This window comes from Marmota monax, unplaced genomic scaffold (assembly GCF_021218885.2).
Source record: "Marmota monax isolate L192 unplaced genomic scaffold, Marmota_monax_Labrador192_F-V1.1 WCK01_AAM20220418_F8-fsc00020, whole genome shotgun sequence".
Lineage (NCBI taxonomy): Eukaryota > Metazoa > Chordata > Mammalia > Rodentia > Sciuridae > Marmota > Marmota monax.
The window spans coordinates 20371497-20391769 of NW_026692912.1; the positions used below are offsets into that span (position 1 = coordinate 20371497).

Below are 20273 nucleotides of genomic sequence, written 5' to 3' on the forward strand. Positions count from 1 at the left end.
ACTCCCAGCTCCCCTCCCTCGCGTCTCAAAGGCCCGCCCCGTCGTCGCGCAGCAGGACTCCAGGGTGCCTCCAGGGGGAGCCCGCGAACCGTCCAGTCCGGGTCAGCGGGCCGCGTTTCCATGGCCACGGTAACTAGGGGACCATCACGGAAGCTCAGAAAGGGATAAATAAAGGATTATGACCACAAAAGGTAACGTAACAACTATAACAAAAACTTGTGCGGAACCTTACAGCTTGCAAAGCGCCTCTTCCAACCTCTTCTTTTATATGACAAAAGAGGGTTCGCTAACAATAGCTTTTGGTGAGCAACACTATGTGCCATTAGCTTCAGGTGCCATACACATGCTATAATATAATAGTATCTGCTATACATGGAAATGGTGATATTTCTCTTTTAATTTTTTTTAGTTGTTGATGGACCTTTATTTTTTATTTATTTATTTGTATCCAATGCTGAGAATCCAACCCAGTGCCAATGCCTCATATGTAGTAGTAGGCAAGCACTCTACCACTAAGCCACAACCTCAACATGGAAATGGTGATATTTCAATGAGGTGCAGGCAAATAGTATTTTGACTCAGAAAGTAATTGATAAATGATCACTGACAATCCATTATGTATGAAACATAACTGTCCCTTACCTAGCTGCCACTACATACCAAATGCTTACCATCAATCCTAGCAGATGGGTTCTGTGATTGTCCTTGTTTTATTTTGAGGAGGAATTTGGGACCCAAGAGGTTAAGCTTCTTATCCAAGTTGCCCCTGCTAATGAACAACAAAACTCAACCACCTCCAGCTTCAGCCAAAGATGCTTTGTAACATGTCATGTGGTACCAGGTCCGATTGGTCAAATAATTCAGAGGCGAAGGAACCCAGATATCTCAAATTCGGTGAACAAGCTCCTGGGGACCCCAGGTTGGCTTGGGATCCTGTTGATCTACATTGCTTACCTTTACCTCTCCCACCCACTGGAGTGAAAGAACTGAGAGCTGTCTTTGTGGTCTAGCTTGAAGGTCCCTGCCCTACCCAGCTTAACACACACAACCCCCCCCCCCCACACACACACACACACACGACTTCAGGGCCACATCTCAAACCTGAAATTATTACTTCCCTCTATTGAGAAAGAACCCTGGGTCAGGGGAGCCAGTTTGTAGCCTTCCTCGTTCTATTGCTGGGACCTAGGGAAAGTCCTTTCTCTCTCCATTTCTGTTTTACAGAAGGGAGTTGAAGTCCTAGATTTCTGAAAACCCTTCTACTCCAAACATCTTGGGTCCTTGTGTTTGTGATAATCGTTGCTGTGGCTTCCTGAGGCAGGGCATGGGACAGAAGGAACTTATACCTGTATGTCTCCCACTAGGTTGGAATTATCACCCCCACTGGTCATCAGCTCCTGGAGGGCAGGGTTTGAATTTAGTATTTGCTTGTATTCTGGCTCCTGGAACAAACTGGAATGTTCCAAGTGCTAAATAAGTTTTTGGGTTTTTTTTTCAACCCAGGGGTGCTCTACTACTGAGGCTCCAGCCCTTTTAATTTTTATTTGGAAATAGGTCTTGCTGAGTTGCTGAAGCTGGCCTCAAACTCATGATCCTCGTGCCTCAGCCTCCTGAGTGGCTGGGATTACAAGACGTGTGTCATCATGCCCAGCAAGCAATTGTTAAATGAAGTTCTCTACTTTTCTCCTGAGAAAAAGTGCTTCTTTCCACCCCGAGCCCCTTCTGAGAGACAGAAGAAAGAGTCATAAAAGTTTATTATATGAAAGAAAGAACATGGTTTCTGTACATCTATTTACAGAACAGACTTATTTACAGCAAGATGGAGGCCTTGGTGCCAGTGGCGGCAAATACCCAGGGGAGAGGGAGGAGGCATGAGGGGCCTCCCATGGCTCAAAAACAGGGAACCTGGGCAGGAAGGGGGACAGCAGAAGCTGGTAGGAGGAGCAAGGTCCCTGTCCTTCCTGAAGGGAGACTGGTACGTACGTGACTGGAAGGTGGAGCCCAGAGTCCAGGCAGGACCCTGGAGTTGCAATGGAGATCCTGGAGTTGAACCCAGAACATTTTGGGTTGATCACAGTGTCCCTGGGGTGCTCTGGGGAAAGGGCTCTGCCCCCTTTGCTGCCCACAGCTGCAGAGGGGAAGGTTCCTGGGGGTCACAGCTCACTGGAGCGGACAGCAGGCTCCAGCTTGTGTGACAGGGCTGTGAGAACCTTGTCGAACTTCTCATAGCGCCGGGCTTGGCTGCTGCTGGCCCCTTGGCTGCCCCAGAGGAGGCGCATCTGGAACTCGGTGCTGAACACCTCCAGGAGCTCTGGCCGGGCCTGGAATCCTGCAGGGTAGGGGCACAGGGTCAGGGACCACCATCTGGTTGGAAGGAGGCTGGGGCTCCCATTCAGAGTCCCCACATTCTTCAGGGTCCCATTTGAGGCAACCTCCCCATAGCCCACCAGGGAGCCAACAAAGTCTGTTAATGAACATAACCATGCATGGCAGTGTCTGGTCTTTCTCCTACTATTTTCTAGACAAGCATTTTTTTCATTACCAGGGATCAAGCCCAAGGCTTCGTACATGCTAGGCAAATACTCCATCACTGAGCTGAGTCCCCAGTCCTTAGAAGACGGAATATTCATGTTTAATTCTTTGGAAGTTTTTGAGATCTTGCATGATCGTTTTCTCTTTCTTTCCTTTTTTTCCCCATAAGTTCCATTTTTTTAAGAAACATATATACGTTTTACAAGTAAATATAAAATACATATCTTTTTATTCCTTCTTGGGGAAAAAAAAGGCAAGAAAGTCAGAAAAACCTACCAGAATATTCCCAGAGTTTACCCCTGGGTAATTGTGGGTAAGTTTTTTGTTGAGAGCCACAGTTTAGTCGGAATGACGCCTGGCATTTTGCTAGAGGGAATGGTTGAAAGGTGACCCTGCTCCGGGATTAGGGCGGATCCTGCTGGGATTAGGGCGGATCCTGCTGCTTCAGGCACCGCTACTTTGGAGTTCCCATTGAGTTTTCCGGTTCCGGTTCCGGGAGCCCGGTGGAGGGAGTGTGTTCCCAGAAAGTGTGTGTAGAGTGCCGGTGAGGGTTCGGGAATAAAGAGTTGCTGTTTGAACCTATAAGGCTTTTTGGCGGCTGGGTTATTTGTGCCCAGCCAGACTGCGGCAGTTTTTAAATCTTATTTTTGCTCAGCTGTAATTTCTAATTTATCTCCAGTGAATTTCTGCAACTTAACACCAAAGGCAGTAACAGACACTGCCACTTTCATGTGAGGGTGTTACAAGCTGAGCTCCCTGAAGTGTGGCGGCTGTCTCCACCCCAGGTACCAGGCTGGGCACCTCTTTCTTTTACATTTCAAAGATGAGAACACTGAGGCTCAGCCAAGCTAAGGACCACAGCCAAGGTGCACCCAACAATTGTCTGTTGAGCTACTGAGTGAAGAAGGTGATAAGATGAGGAGCGGGGAGCTGGGGCAGAACAGAGGGACAAGCACCGAGTGGATGCTGGGAGGAGGGGAGCCTGGGCATCGACCACACTCACCCTGCAGCTTGACCTCGGCATTGGTATGGTAGAGCCCTCCGTGGTGTGCCACCGTGCGGGCGGCCTCCAGGTGGGCCAGCACCACCTCCACGCCATGCTCCGTGCTGCCCCAGGGCTCGGGACCCTCAGCCGGGGCCGAATCACACTCCAGCAGAGTGATGAGTGGCAGCACATGGGGAAACGTGGTGTTGCTCAGCGGAGGGCCTTCTGCAGGGGACAGAGAGAGCAGGCACTCAGGGACCCTGGAGGTCCCACATCCACTGATTCCCGGGAGCTGAGGGGCGAGAGGAGAGGGGCCTGCCTAAGGTCCCAGAGAGTTCCCGGGGATCCAGACTCCTGGGACAGACCCTTCCTTTTAGTTTCCCCTGGGTGCACCCACAGCAGCGATGACGCAGTCCCAAGTGCTGAGCCTAGACTTGGACGTGGCTAATGAGGTTGCCAGGTGCAAAAAGTAAGCTCACCAAGCTCTCCTTATTATCCACGCTGGGAGAATCTATGGCAGCCCAGAGAGGGCTGGAACCTGTCCAAGGTCACACAGCAAGGCAGGGAGGTACCTTTGCCCTCATTGAGGCTCTTGAGAAAAGGCTTGAGTTTCTTCTCATACAGGATGGCACCCTCTGTGTGTCGTTGCCGCAGGGTTACCCATGTCTGTTCCAGCCGGGAAATCTGGGGAGATCAGACTGTGAGAAGTTGTCCAAGGAAGTGGCCTGCAGTGGATGCTGGCCACAGGCCACCCTGCTGAGTGGACACACAGATGTGGGATAACAAGAGCTATTCTGGCCACCATTGGTGGACCAAGGACAGTGTAGGCTGCCTTTCGTGTCATGATGCTGCCAACACAACCCATTTTACAGCTGAAGGAACTAAATCTCAGGTGGGAATGACTTGCCCAAGATTATTCTGAAAATAAGTGGCAGAGCTGAGATGTGAACCTGAGACTCTGCCCCCGAGCCCCTGTTGTTCCTATTTATTAGGCACAGGAGAGGCAGTGTGGCATAATGGTTGCACTGGAAATCAGTTCAAATCCTAAACTTTTGGACCTGTGTGACCACAGGCAAGTACTGCTCTCAGTTGCTCCATCTGTAACAAGAGCAGACAACAGAGGCATCCACCTCATGAGAGTCTTTTCAGGAATCAATGCTGGTAAACAGTGTAGCACCAGCCCAGGGCACAGGTGAGTGTCCATTCAATGATACTGTGTCATGTTTCTCTCTCTGGCAATACTGGGGGTTGACCTCCAAGTGCTCCACCTCTCGGCTTCACTCCCAGCCTTTTCCAAATTTCATTTCATCTGGAGACAGGGTCTCAGTAACTTGCTGAGGCTGGCTTTGAACTTGTAATCCTCCTGCCTCAGCCTCCCCGTTGGCTGGGATTACAGGTCTGTGCCACCTCACTGGCCTTTTTGTTTTCTTTAAATGCATCAAATACTCCTCATTCATCCTACAAGTGGGGAAACTGAGACCCAGGGAAGGGAAAAGAATGTGTCCTTGGCCAGCCCTTGGGGAACTGCGTTCTCCTGGTTACTCTTTCACAGCCATACCTAGGAACTCACAAAGCTCTTCCCATTTCCATCCCCGAGAAACCCGCCCAGGGCGCTTCCAGTCTACAGGGTGCCCAGCTCTAGGCGGGCCCCTCAGTACCTGGGCCATGTCCAGGGCGCCCATGACCGCAGCGAAGCTGAACATGTTGCCCATAGTCCCCCGCAACTCGGCCGCCAGCTGGATGGTCTTGTGCAGCAGCGCTGCTCGCTCCTCCGCCGAGCCGGTGCAGCCCAGGATGTCCACTGCCAGCATGATGGACATGGTGTGGAACCTGTCGGAGCGGCCGGGTGAGAGAGAGCAGGGCCAAGTACGCGGGGAGGGGCCCTTGCCACTGTCCATCACCGGCGATGGGCCGAGCGCAGAGTCTGAGTGAGATCCCTGAGGTTAGGGGGCGCGGCCAGCTGGAGGGGGAACCAAGGCTCAGTGCTTCTGATTGGTCAGCATGCTCCGGGGGCGGGACCAGGGCGCCTGGGGCGGGGCTTGAGGGAGCGGAGTGGCTCGCGCACGCTGTTTTAAGAATCCGCCGTGAGGCCAGAAACGATGAGCCGGGCCCAGGCTGTGGACAAGGGGCTGCAGACGGATAATCCAGAGATAGCGGGCGCAGTCTTTGGGGAGCCAGGATTGCTTTGAGCTGGATATCAAGAGTTGCGATTGGCCAATGGGTGGGAGGTGTGGCCGGAACCCCGGGAGCGGGCGGACAGGCTAAGGAGCCCCACGGCTTCGGCCAAGCCCGAGCAGGTAGCCCGGGGGTCCCCCGCGAGTCCCGGGGCGCGGCGCCTGCCTTACCTTTCCAACAGGTCTAGTCGTAGCTGACGGCCATGGGGGAGGGTGAGCAGTTCCATGCCCCAGCGGACTCCCATTAGGGTCTGCATCTCCTTGGTAACGCCCAGTATCCTAGCAACCTGCAAGGACGCCCAGAGGTCTGATTAATTTCCTGTCAGGGCTGGCCCAGGCCATCTGGGAGTCAGAGAGTTCCTTCTAAGAGGCCTAGCTAGGAGGCCGGTTTGAATCCCAGCTCCACCGTGACCCTCTACAGGAGCACGGAATTCCATCTTCCTGAGCCTCGTTTCCCCATCTGCGAAATGGGGGAGAAGGGGGCAATGTCCAGGGGTTCCCCGCGTGTTGAATATGCAGTTAAGTTTAAGAGCCCTATTCCAGATGGCAAACCTGAGGCCCAGGGAGGGAATGGGCTTGCCCAAGGCCACACATTGGGCCTAGAACCTTCCTCTTCCCTGCCCAGCGCTCTCCATGGAGCAACATCTCTGCCTTGTCTCTCTTCTCTCCTCCCTGGCTCGGAGACCAGCGTGAACAACCGGCTCCCCCGGACGCAGAGCTAGAAACTGGGCACAAAGAGAACTGGAGTCCTTGGGTGGTCAAAGAAATACTAAAAATCGAAGACCCAGGTATGGGTGATTTATGGGAATGTTTTTCCTTATTTGTCCACGAGGGAGCGCGGGGGCGGGGAGTCAGACTTTCCGTCCCTGGACACCGCGAAAGGGCCCCGGGTGCCTCACAGAGTCAGCCCCAGTGCATTTCAGCACTGCCTGGCTCAATGCCAAACCCACGTCTGGAGGAAAACGGAATTGGGGAACCAGGCCCCTCACCACCCTGACTCCTGCCCCAAAGCCAAGGATAAAGCTGCTGTCCCCATTCCAGTCCACACCCAGCACCTACCAGGCAGTCAACCTTGGTGACATGTCGGGCCAGTGTCCGGGCATCCACCTCGGCCAGCAGCTCCTTGACCTTTCGCAGAAGGCCCACCTCCAGTGGCCGGTTATCTTTGGGGATCAGTAGTGATTGGAAGGTGGCTGGGTTGAAGGAAGAGGTGGCTTCTACAATGGGGGCTGTGAAGGACTTGCCCCGGTCCCCTTCGGGGACCCCGTTTTCTGACAGTTCCTTTAGTCTTTCTCCATAGCTCCTGGGCTGCCGGCTGGTGGCTTCTACTGCTGCCCACTCTCGGCTGCCCCGGATGGGAGGCTGGAGTTGGCAGTAGTGTCCGGAGTCTGGGTCACTATAGCTGCTGAGTGATGGGGACGGGGAGGCCTTGGAGAGGGTGTGGGAGGGGCTCGCATGAGGACCCTTGTCTGACTCTCCGGGAGGCTTTGAGGCACTTCCGGAACACAGCTGGGGCTCGCTGGAGCGGCGGGCCACAGGGGAGGCAGGCAGTGCGGTGGCAGAGGGGGCTGCAGGGGCGGCATGGACGCGGGTTACTGCGGAGAGCAAGAGAGAGGACTAGTCACCACAGCTCCCCACCAAGCAGGGTTCCTCATCCCTGCTCCCTAAAGAACAGGCTCCATCCTCCACGTGGGAGGGACAACCCCCCTTCCCTACCAGGATGGAGACCAGGCCCAGCAAACTCAGGAAAATGGTCAGTCCTCGGTGATACTCCAAATCACCAGGACCACAGGCGTCCCCACACCCCTACCCTGCAGCTGTCACAGCCTCGGGGAACCACAAAACTACTTGGAGGGGAAGCTCAGGCTCTCTGGAGTTGATTGTGCCAGTGGTGTTAGTTCTGGATGAATGAGCAGTAATAATTTACTAGGGACATGCTGTGTGCCCAGAACTGGCAAAATGCTGGAGATACACAGGTCAACAGCAGTGAAAGCATCACCAAACATCAGAAGTGAGGAGCTTGGGGCAGTGGCACATGCCTGTAATCCCAGCAGCTTGGGAGGCTGAGGCAGGAGGATCACAAGTTCAAAGCCAGCCTCAGCAACTTAGTGAGGCACTAAGCAACTCAGTGACCCTGTCTCTAAATAAAAATTTTTAAAGAAGGAATGCGGCTTAGTGGTCAAGCACCCCTCGGTTCAATCCCTTGTATTAAAAAAAAAAAAAAATCAGAGGTAAGGTCTGGGGGAGTGGCTCAGGGTGCAGCACTTGCCTGATGTTCATGAAGCCCTGGGTTCTATCCCCAGAACCCCAGCAAAAATGAAATAAAAGAAAAACTGAAACCACAGGTGATACATACTGAGAGCTCTTACTGCCTATGCAATCCTTCTTTGCACATTAATCTATTTTACCCTCTCAACGTTCCATGATGTAAATACTTTTATGATCCTTACTCTGCAGATGAGAAAGCTAAGGCTCAGAGAGGTTAAGTGACCTGCTCAAGGTTACCCAGCCAGCAAGTGATAGGAGCTCAGATTTCAATCTCGACCTCTAGGCCACTTGACCGTGCCACTTTGCATAAATGATTTATGTCATCAAACATTTCTGGTAAGGAATTTGAACTTGGAGGTATTGCTTGGAAGGCAAGTTTGTGGTTCTGACAAAGTTGATGGCCTGTATTTTAGGAAGGATTTATGGTGAGCTCCCCTGAGTTCAATCCCTAGTCCCTGGGGTGGGGGTTTTGGGGGGAAGTACTGAGTAAAGAAGCCACAGAAATATGTTAGGATCAAGAGTTCCACCAGGAAGCTTTAGGGCAAATTCTTGCAAGACATTGCTCTCTGAGAAGAGCAGCAACACCAGAACACACGAGAAACAAAGACCTAGGACAGACCCCCGCGCCCCCCACCGCTGCTGGCCATACCAGTGCTGTAGGCAGGGGAGCTGGGACTCTCTGAGATGGGGGACAAGGGCGAGTGCAGGTCTGGGATCTGGTCCATGCTGAGGGCACAGCTGCGGATAGAGTCCCGAGGGGCGGGCAGCGATGAGCTGTGGACAGACAGTTCCGTGAGCAGGAGCCCAGAGGGCAGGGCCTCGCTGGCTCCTGGGACCCCGTCTTTGCCCCCTGAACCTCACAGGAAAAACAAGTTTGGGGATTATGGAATCCAATCTCTCAATGGACAGGCACCAAAACTAAAGCCAGGAGGAAGGGCTGTGCTGGGCTGGGGTGGCACCGCGGGTCACAGGGTCCATCCTACCCAGCCAGCACAGCACGGGCTCCCCTTCCCTGTGTCCCCCACAGGATTCCTGCCCAGCACTCCCCTCTCTCAAATCCAAGACCAACTTAAGAGGACAAGACCTGGGGGACCCCAGCAAAGCTAAGGCTCCTCAGGCTCTCTGTGTCTTTCTTATCCCTAGAGGAAGAAGGGGAAGGGACAGCTAGGCCACAACCCTGCTAACCCATAAGTACCTTTGTACAAATCAGACATTTTCCCAGCAGACACACCCCTCACCTGCGCCCTCACCATCATAAGCGGAAGGCAGTGTGGATTTTTTGTCCTCCACTGTTGTGGGTGGAACGGGGATGTAGAAAACTTTGTGCAGTCGACAACCTGCACAAATGTTCCCTTTCCTGGGAACCTTACCCAGAGAACCTTGGAAAACTGTCTGGGGAGAAGGAGTAGCAGGAAGGGGCCTGAGGGGCCCAGGTCTGCCAACCTGGCTCCTCCTTACTACTCCCACGCTTTGCTCTGGATGCCTTGGGCACACATGGCCAGTGGATCCTGACACCATTATGTTCACTGGTTCCAAACCATAGACCAGCTGCCTGTTCCCCGCAGGGTCGCCATCTATCCATTCCTAGGCTGGCAGTGCCCAACCCAGGCCCAGGGAGATGGGCCACGAGGGCCTAGCCCAGAGCACAAACCTCTTTGCAAAGAGCCAGGAAAGCCACAGAAATTAGCAGACTTTGAAGTGAACAAATTTGAATCTGGGTTTGAATCTTGATCCTACCACACCCCAGCAAGGGCCTGCCCTGCTCTAAACCCATCTCCTCATCTACAAAGCAGGGGTTAGAAGACCCAGGGGAGAGGAGTTGACAGGACCACTCTGTCAGCCCTCAGCCCGGGTCAGGCACCCTAGGGCCTCAGGCACCATTAGCTGCTATGGCTTTTCCTGGGCTCCCGGGCCTGGTCTTACCCAGCCCAAGGGGCAACCAGGTGTCATTAAAATGTCACTGAGAATATTCTGGTTCCTGTGCAGGGATTTCCACACTGCAAAGCCAGGGGGCGCTATTTGAGTGTGGGCCCTGTACAGGTAGATGCACGGAGGTAAGAGAGGAAGGACGGGCCCAGGACACCCGCCAACAAGCGGCAGAGCTGGAACTGGGATCTGGGTCTTTGTCCTGAAGACCCTCTGTTCCCTCCACCGCCCCCCACTGAGGCTCCAGGAGACATCTCGCCCAGTTCGGCATGGCTGGGCCTCCCTTTCCCCATCAAGCTCGCTACGTACACCCCCATTTGACAGCCAGCAGAATGAGGCCTGGTGCAGGGTCCTGGCTGACCTGTTGGAGCACCCATCGCTGCGGGTGACCTTGTCGGCGGTGAGCCCGTCTGTCATGGTGACGCTGCGACGCTTCATGTGGCTGCCCTTGGAGCCCGAGGGGCTGGCTGGGCTGGCAGCCTTGCCCTGGCCCAGGCCGTAGCTGGCCTCGAGGTAGCGCAGCGGGAAGGTGCGGTTGACCGGGCAGTAGATGATGGCCCCGCTCTGCTCCGACACAGCCTTGCGGCTGCCCACGTGGTAGCGCACGAGGGCGGGCACGTGATCGAAGCTCTCCTGCTCGAAGAGGTACTGGATGTGCGTGTAGCTCTCGCCCGCCTTCACCACCACCTTGTTGATCTTGAAGTGCAACGCCTGGTTGCGCCAGCGGCACGTGAGCACGTAGTCGCCCAGGCTGGTGAGCGAGTCCCGGATGAGGAAGTCACCGTTGCGCTGCACCAGGGTCTCGGAGACCTGCGGGGGGCACCGGTAGGCTGGAGTGTGGTGGGGATGGAAGAGGGCCAGACCCAGGGCCAGGGACACAGTGACTCAGGACTCGGGGGACACCAAGGCCGACCCAGACTACAGAGACATCTGAATCTGAAGCTTGGGACCAAGGACACAGCGACCCAGATGCAGACGGGCCTCCTCAGGCAAACGTGTGAGCCAGGCAGAGAAGCAGCGTGAGGGTGCAGAACCAGAATGGAGTCAGGCCCTGTGTGCCTGGAGGATGAGGCTGAAGCCACTCTGCCTAAGGGGAACCCTGAGAAGGGGCAGGCCTGGGACCCAAGTCTCAGGCCAAGGCAGCCCCAGCACCTCCAGATCCTGGCCCCTCTGTGACTTCTATAGGGTGTGTCATGGCTACCCACTCCCAAGCCTCTGTGCCCCAGATCCAGGGCCACCACCTCTTTTCTCGGAAACACTGGTGCCCAGGACAGGGCCTGGCAGAGTTGGTTCTTGGCTAAGACTCGTAATGTGAGTGAAAGAAGCAATAGGTGACGTGTCAGCCCCAATCTGTGACTTATAAAGTCACCTCAGCCCAGAAACTCCACTTGGTCAAAACCAAATAGCGCAGAGATGAATGCTCACTAACCAACACACAAGAGGCTGATACACAGGCTAATAGCAATGAAAGAAATAAAAACAAAGCCAAATTCATTGAGCTCACTGGTGTCAGACATTACTTAATTTTCACAGAGGCTCTTTAAGGTAGATACTATTATTGTCCTTCATTTTACACATGGGGACATCGAGGCTCAGAGAGGTGAAGCAACTCTTTCAACATCACACATTAAATGGCAGAGCTGGACCTCATCCCAATCCACTCATATCGAGCCTGTCAAGCATCAGGTCAGGGGCTGTGGTGGCCGGAGCTGGATTTTGGACTCGCGGAGCACTGGCGGAAGGATCCAGGGCGGATACCCCAGCCCAGGGCTCATACCGCAGCCCAGGGCTCTCTCACCTCTCGTGGGATGCGGCCATGGTACCAGGCGTGGCTGCGGAGGTCTGTACTGCTGAGTTTGAGTTCTTCCTCCAGCTCCTTGTGCAGTTTCTCTGGTGACGAGTCCAGGATGTACTTTTCCTTGGAGAACTAGATGGAAGACGGCAGGAGTTGGCATCCAATTCAAAGCCCCCTCTTCCCTTCCTCCCAACCACACCCTGCCCAGGGGAACTCCTTCTATCCAGGAATGCTGGGAACAATAAGGCCTAGGTGTGAGAAGGGCCCTTACACATGGGTCCCTATCCCAGCTGGAGCAAAGAAATCCCAACTAATTCCACAGAGCCATGCCCACAACATTCCAGGCCCTGTGCCAAGTGCCAGGGGTGGGGTTAAAAAATCCAAGCCCTGTCCTCAAGAAGCCCCTCGGCTTGCTGGGCATGGTGGTGCACGCCTGTAATCTCAGCAGCTCAGGAGGCGGAAGCAGGAGGATCGCAAGTTTGAGGCCAGCCTCAGCAACTTAGCAAGGCGCTAAGCAACTTAGTGAGACCCTGTCTCAAAAAAATAGAAATGTCTGCAGATGTGGCTCAGTGGTTAAGCACCCTTGGGTTCAATCCCCAATTAAAAAAAAAAAAAACAGGTGGGGAGGAAGAAAGAAAGAAAAAAGAAACTCGTAGGCCAAGAGGCAAGAGGCAAAAGCAGCCTAGGAGCAGGCGCAGTCAGCACCACAGTGCTGGACAGCGGCAAAGGGCCGGGCTTTTCTAAGGGAGATCCCGCACGGAGAGGTGCCCAGGAGGCGCCTGCCTGGGCCGCCTTCCTGGGGGAGAGGGCAACCAGGAAGGCTCCTCGTGCGCCAGGAGCACCACACACTTCCCGAGGTAAGGGGAGGGAAGGGAGGGAAGGTTCCTACAGGTGGATCTGGAAGGTCAGGCCGTAGGTCCCCAGGCAAAGGCATGGGGACAAAAGCAGAGCTGGGGAACAGATCCATTCTGGGATGGAGAACCATACAGCACGAAGGCGGGGAAGGCAGCCACAAACAGGGGCAGAGGACCCCACAACACGCTTTGCATTCCCTGAGGCCCATCCCCCTTGTAATCTCAAGTAGCCCTTGCCCGGGAGGAAACTGCAGGCCAACAGGGACGCCCAAGGCCGCATACTGGAGCCAGTGCCCAGGCCCTGCCCTCACACCTGCCCTAGTGGGAGATTCCTGGCTTCCCGGTTGCTGTGACCCGAGGTTAGGTATTACCCAATCCCAGGAGCTCTAAAGCCCGGGGGAAGGGAGCCCTGCCATCAGGTGCACCCACCACAGAGCCCAGCCCAACCCTGGCTGTGCCATGGAGGTACCTGGGCCTCAACTTTTTCTTCAGTAAAATGGGTACAATGACAGAACCTGCTTCACCCCATGGCCAGGATAAACGGAGACACACCACAGAGCACTGTGGCTAGCACAAAGGCCTCCCAGTCACTGGGAGGACCTGAGACATCCCTCCTCTCCCCTCCCTCAGCCCCAGGCCCCAAAGATGGCTGCTCCAGCACAGACAGATCCCAGAGCTGGCCAGCAGGGGACAGGTAAGACAGGGCAGCAAAGGTGAGTGTCTCCCCAGGACACCCTGCTCTCCAGAGTCCTGCAGTCCACCTCTGGCCTCCTCAGCCCCTCAGTAGATCTCAGATTCTCATGTGGCAGCCCCATCTCCACCCCTCAGCTCCCTCACTGGCTGGCTTTCCCTGGCCCACGCTACTCCCTGGACAGCATGATCCCAGCTCCAGAGTTATCTAGAACCTCCCACCCCACGCATTCAACAGTGACTCATCCTGCACTCTGGTCCTGTGCCAGGCTAAGGCCCCAAGATGACCAGGATGGCCCTCTGCCCTGGGGGAGCCCATGCAGATACTGACAATCCCAGGTTCTCTGAATGTTTGGAGATGCCCAAAAGTTGGGGGCAGAATCAGGGACCCCTTCCCTGACAAGATGAGGGGCCTGAAGAGGCCCGAGGGGCAGAGTAAAGCAGGGGGAGGGAGGGGGCAGACAAGAGCTGTGGGAGGGGGCGGCCAGTCAGCGCCTGCAGGCAGAGCCAGGAGCTGAAGGTGGGCACGAGAGGGAGAGAAGCTTCCACGGTCTGTGAGTGGCAGGGCGGTCGTGGAGGGCAGCGAGGCTGACCTGGGGAGCTGGGGCTATGCACAGACCACAGCAGAGCCCCAGAAGGAAGGGCCAGGGCAGGGCCAGTCTGCTCCCAGAGCTCAGCCTATGCAGTGGCATAGGACAGGGTGTGTGGTGGGGAGAGGGCCGTGGATGGGGCGTGGGAAAGAGGCTGGGGTGGGAACAAACTCCAGGTGGAGATCCTGGGAGGATGATGGGACACTTTGAGGTGGGCAGGGCCAAGGCAGGAGTAGTTTGGCAGTGGGCCCATGAGAAATTGGGCTTTGAGAAGCTGCAGGGCTCCGGGGACAGAGGTGGGAACGAGTGGTTTGTACAGGTGCAAGGGGCAGGTGGGGCCTAAGGATGGAAGGTCAGCACATGCTCTGTCCATAGTGGAAACCCGTACCCCACAATGGCAGGGAGGCCCAAGGCCGAGGTGAGATTGGGCCTTCTCATCTACCCCACACTTCCTCAAGGGTCCTGGGTTCCTAGGGGTCCCCGGTGTCTTTCCTCACACCATACTAGACCCTGGGAGGGAAAGGGGGAGATGCAGAGCAGAAGGGAACCATTCCCCGGCCTTCCGAGGGTCTTTCCCCTTGACAGAGTGTGCACTTGGTACTCCCCTCAGTTCCTTGGCTGGAGCTAGAGAGGCATGGGGTGAAGAGGGGAGGCGGCTATGTGCTAAAGACCTGGCCCCAAGACTCTGCCACTGTGTGACCTTGAGCCAGTCACTTCCCCTCTCTGTGCCTGCAAAGCCTCTGTCTGGTCTTTAAAAGGACTCTGGGAGACTTTTCCAGCCCTAATCAATGGCTAGAGAGAATTTGGGAGGGAATCAACTTGGTCCTCCTACACTCCTGAGAGTGGGAAGCTTAGGGTCCCTGTATTCTTCTCCTCACCCTCAACCTGGGGTTCCCCAGCTCCCAAGAGTTGAGGGGTGGGGGGTTGGGGTGCGAATGCAGCATCCCTGAGCTCGGTGCACTGCTATTGGCCAGAGATGATCTCACCGCCTCCTGGCCTGCGCGCGCCTGATTGGCCAGTGCCTGGATGCTGCGCTCCGCTGCCGGCGGGGCCGTCATTCAGGCGGGCTCCGAGCGTGTGTGAGCCTGGGGGAGCGCAGGGGTGACGCGCCCGGCTGCTCCCAGGGGGCCCGAGAGGCAGGAGCGCGGAGACCTCCGGTCAGGGTCTTAACCCCTTCCCACCAGCCCGGGCCCACCAACCCCCGCTCTAGCTCTCTTAGGTGTCCCAACCTCAGGCAAAGCCATCCCCAGATGATGCTCCGCAGAGAGGCGGGGCCCGGGTCCTCCCCTCCACCCCCTTCCGTTTAACCCTCTCTCCGCCACGGCGCGTCCTGCGATGCCCGGCCAGCTGGGCTGGGAGACCCGCACCCCGAGCACGCCCGAACCCACCTCAAGGCAGGAAGGTGGCGGCTGCTCTGGCCTCAGCCGTGGCACCCGCAGCATCCCCCAGCTTCCTGCCCCTCAGCAGCCTTCAGACCCCAGCCCGGAGCCCCCGGTACAATAGGAAGCCAGGTTGCCCGGGTCACCCGCAGGGGGACCGACAGGGCTGGAGGACCCGTAGAGAGCCGGGGACCCCACCTCCCGGTGCCGGTGCCCAAGCTCCGCGCTACTGCTCCTGCGGGGGAGGCAGGACCGGACGCGCACCCCGCAGCCCCGAGTCTCCCAGCGGTCGCTGGACCCTCGCCCCGTGGAGCCTCTGGGTGCCGGGAGGTGAGGCTGGGCGACCCGCCCGCTCCCTCTGCCCGCCGCCCCCATCGGCTGCGACTTGCCCGGCTGCGGTTCTGGGCTCCCGGCCGGGCCGAGCAGCCGGGGGTCCCAGCCCCGTAGCTGGCAGGGGCCGAGCAGCCCCCTCACCTGCACCTGCACGAAGGAGCCGCGGTAGAAGCAGCAGGCGGCGGCGGACAGGGCGCTCCACAGGCTGCACCGCTCGGTCATGGTGCGGCCGGGCGCCGGGGCCGCGGACCGTGCAGGGGGCGGCGGCCGGCGGGGCAGGGGCGCAAGGACCGACCGGGCTGGGCACCGGCTGCGCGTGCCTCTCGGCGGCGCGATTACCTCATCGCCTAGTCGGGGGAGGAGCGGGGAGGCGGGGCGGGGAGACCCCACCCTCCCGCCGGCCGGGAGGGGAGGGGGCCATTGTTCCTCCCTCCTCCCGCCCCCCGCGCCCAGCCCCTCGCCCCCCGCGCTCCAGTCCCGCGCGCCCCAGCCGCTCCGAGCCCGAGGAGCCGCGCCAGCACCTGCCAAGGGGGACGTCACGGCGGGCAGCGGGATGGAGTGGGGACTCCTGGGCCGGCGATGGGGGGTTCCTTCCTACCCATCTCGCTGCACCTCTCCGTGACCGGGAGCGACCGGGAGCGGGCAGGGACTTTGAATGAAATCATATCGCGAGCTGGAAAAATCCCTGCATGTGTTTGACCAAATCCTTTGTGGCCTCGGAAGTCTCGAGAGCAGGGTTTCTCAGCTCTGATTTGGAATCGCAGGAGGCTAGACCGACTCCGGAGGTGCACAGAGCTAGGAAAGCTCAGGGGTTAGAGGGTCACTCTGGGTTCAACTCGCTTCTCCTCTAACTCTCGGTGCCGCCACCCCCAGCCTCTTCTCTGGGAGCCCCAATCTGCTCCTGCGGAGAATGCCTCTGGCGAACAGCTGATACCCGTGCGCCTGTTCGGACTTCACAGAACTTTTTAAGTGACGGCTGAGCCGATGCATGGTAAATTGTCAGGCACACAGTAAGTGCTCAGTTAGTGCACGCTACTTTTTCAAGCTTAGTGCCTCTAAATCTAGACTTTTTGTCCTTGGATCATGGTCTCTCTAATGAAAAGAGAGCCCTTGGTGATGCATCAGTCAGGCCTGGTGTCCAAATCTTTTAGACAGGCTGTGTGACCTCAGGCAAGTGAGTTCACCTCTCGGGATCCTGGTAGTTTATTTTCTGAAAATACACCTGAAACTCTGAGCATGGAGCACAGAACTTTACAGCCTTGAAATTTTTGAATCCTCACATTGGAATCAAAGGATTCAGGCCAAGGTTTGAGAACTTTGGTGAAATTTCTGAAAGCTGATGCACCCAAGATGAGGGCCTTGGGCAAGGAATAGAGTTGGGAGACTCTTGCTCCCAACCCTCAAAGGAGGCTTGGAAAATAAAACCAACCTCCCTTTGACTTTACCTTCTGGGGGATTGTTCAATCAATTCCATGAACAGGTGTCATTTCATTTATAATTTTTTTTAAAAATCTACATTTTAAACTCCACAAACTAAAGGAAAAATACATAGAGCTAACAATGCTCACAGGGATCTCACTGCCTTGCCAGGCAGCTGGAACTTGTGGGAGCTGAATATGTCCCCTGTGTGTCCCACTGTGGGCTTTGGTCCTCCCATGGCCCCTCCCCTGAGGTATAAACAACTGGAAGAGGAGGCGGGCGGGCATCCTGGCTCACCCCACTGGCCTCAGACCTCGCCTGCCCTTCTGGGCCCATCTCTCTCTCTAGCCTTCCGTTCAGGCCCCTGTGCAGCTGCAGGGGCCTGGCTTCATGCTCCTCCCCCAGAAAGTCTTCCTGCCCCCCTAGCTCCCCCACGGATGAAAGTCATCCCTCCCTTGGAGCAGACTCCTTGCTTCCTACGGGAGCTGCAGGTGGTGGAGGCACAGCCAGAGCCCTTCCTTCTCCACCAGCATCTGCTCAGGGTGATGCGTGCCCTGCCCTGGGCTCAGGTCCCCACCTGTGGGCATGGGCTCCTTGGGCCCACACCAACAGCAGGTTGGAGACACCACTGTTACCCCATTTCTCATGAGCCAACACTGAGGCCCAGACGGTGACATGCACAGCCAACGTGGCAGATCTGGGATGAAAACTTGGATCTGGTGGATTGCAAAGCACAAGCCCAAACCACTGTCCTTCTGTCCTGTCCGCACCTGGACGGGGAGTCTGTGAAGGCAGGGCCTGGAGCTCTTCCTCGCCCTGGCAGTATGCTCAGGACTCAGCCTGGGGCCTGTCTGGGGTGAGTGCTGTGTAGTGGAGGGTCAAGGACATTGTGTTGTCTACACATCAAGTTGGGTGCAATCCCACCTCCATCCTGTACCAACTGTGTGACTGTGGGCAAGTCACCGTACTACTCTGTTTCCCAGCTGCAGAGGGTGCATGAAGGCCTTCCCTGCCCTCTGAGGAGGGGAGACCTCAAGGACTTCGACCAGGGAATAATGCCTCTCCCCTGGTGCCCAGAGCAGCACAGGGCCTGCACACAGTAGGCCCTCAAATGTTATTTTGGTACCCAGGGATTTAACCCAGGGGTGCTTTACCACTAAACCACATCCCCAGCCTTTTTTATTTTTTTATTTTGAGACCGGGTAAATTGCTGAGGCTGTCCTCAAACTTGCGATCCTCCTGCCTTAGCCCCTCAAGTCCTGGGATTACAGGTGTGTGCCACCAAGTCCGGCTCAAATACTGTTTAGCATCACTATCGCTATCATCATTATTTCAAAACAGCATTTTCAACATTCCCGAGTGCCCAGGACAAACGAAGCTCTTGATGGATGTGAGCAGTGCCCACTGTCTGTGATGAAGGTCCCAGTTGTCCCTCCCGCTGCCCCTCCCAGAACGGGCACAAGGCAGATGCTCAAAGACTGGGTGTCATCAGGGTGCACGAGACACCCGCGGGGCCCTGTCCATCTGGCAGGCAGGCTGGGTCTAGTGGTCACAACATCTGGACGCTGCGTCAGGGGCCAGCAGAGAACCATGGCGACCCAGGAAGAAGCTGCCGATAGGGGACCCACACCCAAGCACTGCGTCTCCCTGACGCTCCTCCTCCTGGGAACAGGCCAGGAGGTCTGGCTCCTCACAGGGCCACCCTGGTGGAACCAGCTCTGAGCCCTCCAGGGTCCCCTGACCACCCCGCTCAGGTCCTCCTACCTTCACGTAGTCCCCACCAGTCTCCAGCTCTGCAGCGGCCCTGGAAAGAGAGCAGAGCGGTGAGTGCCCCCAGCCCAGCTTGGCCCCCAGTCACCAGCCTCTGCCCACCTGCCCGGGCCAGCACATGGTCTTCAGGGGCCCAGGGGTGCATCCTGAAGGCAGCAGGCCCTGCAGCTGATGGCACTTGATGAAACCCAAGTCCCTGGCTGCTCCTCCACCCTCCCGCTGTGCAGCCCAGAATAAGACCCTCAGCCTCTCTGAGCCTGGTTTCCAATCCATAAATCAGTAGTAATGACAGCCCTCACCTAATGGACTTGACCAGGGACTCAGGGAATAATGCCTGCCACCTTCTTAGCAGAGTTTGGGTGACTTCCTGAGTCGCTGTCCTCACCTGGCTCTGGACACCTCACTGTCCTGGTTTTCTTCCCCGCTCCCTGCCTCCTCCTGACACCCCACTGCCACCCAGTACCCCTGACTCTGCACACTGGAGGGCCCCAGTGCACAACGACCCCTGAGTGGTGGTCTGGCACAATGCAGAGCCACTGCTGGGGACGGGACGGCAGGTGCAGGGAGTCCCTCCACCTTCAGAGGGCACCGCGGGCCTGGAGGAGCTGCAGGGGCTGTTTCCAGATATCCCTCCTGTGAGGACGGGCCCTGGTCCTGGCCTTGACCATGCCCCGGGCACCCGGGCTGCCCCTTCCACAGCCACAGGCCCCCTTCCCCCTGGGCTCCCGCTGCCATCTGAGGCATCTCCCAGTTTCACCTACAGGCAGCGCTGCTGTCCCTGTGGGTCCTGGGCCTCAGCTGCCACCGGCCTGTCTCGGTGATGTCAGTTAGTCTTTCCACTGGCCATCTGGGCCTCGCCCGCCGCGCCCAACCACCAGGCACCAGCGGCCTCCCTTCCTAATGGATCCCGCCGCTTCTCCGGGTGTGTCCTCCCCGCCCCTCTGCCGCCCTGGCCATCCTGGGCTCTCCCTTGGAGCTGTGGGCGGCCCTCCTGCTGGCCCCCTGTGTCCACTTAGGACATAGGTCAGCTGTCATAGTCCCGGGCAGCTTCTGATCCATGGCCAGTGGGCACCAAAGCAGGCCTGGGTCTCACAAACCACCCGACCCTTGGGGGCTCCCAGCTCGCTCGTTCGCTCTCTCCAAGTTGGGGTCTCTCGCTACACTGCCAAGGTGGCCTTCAACTCCAGGGCTCCAGCGATCCTCCTGCCTCGGCCCCTCCTCACAGGTGCGAGGAGGCGTGCCCAGCGAAACTTCCTTGAATTCACTTATTTAGTGGTGCTGGGGATGGAACCCAGGGCTTCCTGCGTCCTGGGCAAGTGCTCTGCCACTAAGCCACACCCAGCCCTCTCTCTTGAAGAACAAAATTGACCCTCCCTTCCCTGAACACATAATTTGTTATTCAGGTTGGAACTTCTCTCTCCCTGGGACAGGAGGGGGCTGCCTTTATTATAGGTAAATAGGCATGAATTGGGTCAGCTGTTGCCACTCTACAAGGCCCTGTGGGGTCTGGTGGTGACCCACTGCCTCTCTTGCCAACCCTCCAACATGTCTCCCTCCA

The 20273-nt window shown here is 56.9% G+C and overlaps 1 protein-coding gene across 4 annotated transcripts in view; it reads right to left on the reverse strand.

The window, feature by feature from the left end:
* Positions 1–1736: 1736 nt before the first annotated feature.
* Sh2d3c (SH2 domain containing 3C) overlaps positions 1737–20273 on the reverse strand; it is a 29073-nt gene continuing 10536 nt past the window's right edge. For 2 of the 4 annotated variants that reach the window (XM_046451593.2, XM_046451596.2), the window contains 10 exons: positions 18710–18749; positions 11684–11812; positions 10247–10695; positions 8609–8733; positions 6751–7286; positions 5863–5978; positions 5176–5347; positions 4090–4201; positions 3536–3742; positions 1737–2329 (listed from right to left, as the gene is read on the reverse strand). In XM_046451593.2, the coding sequence (XP_046307549.1) occupies positions 2154–2329; positions 3536–3742; positions 4090–4201; positions 5176–5347; positions 5863–5978; positions 6751–7286; positions 8609–8733; positions 10247–10695; positions 11684–11812; positions 18710–18749 (2062 nt within the window). In that variant the 3' untranslated portion in view covers positions 1737–2153. The other 2 variants (XM_058581786.1, XM_046451595.2) reach the window with 2 other exon arrangements.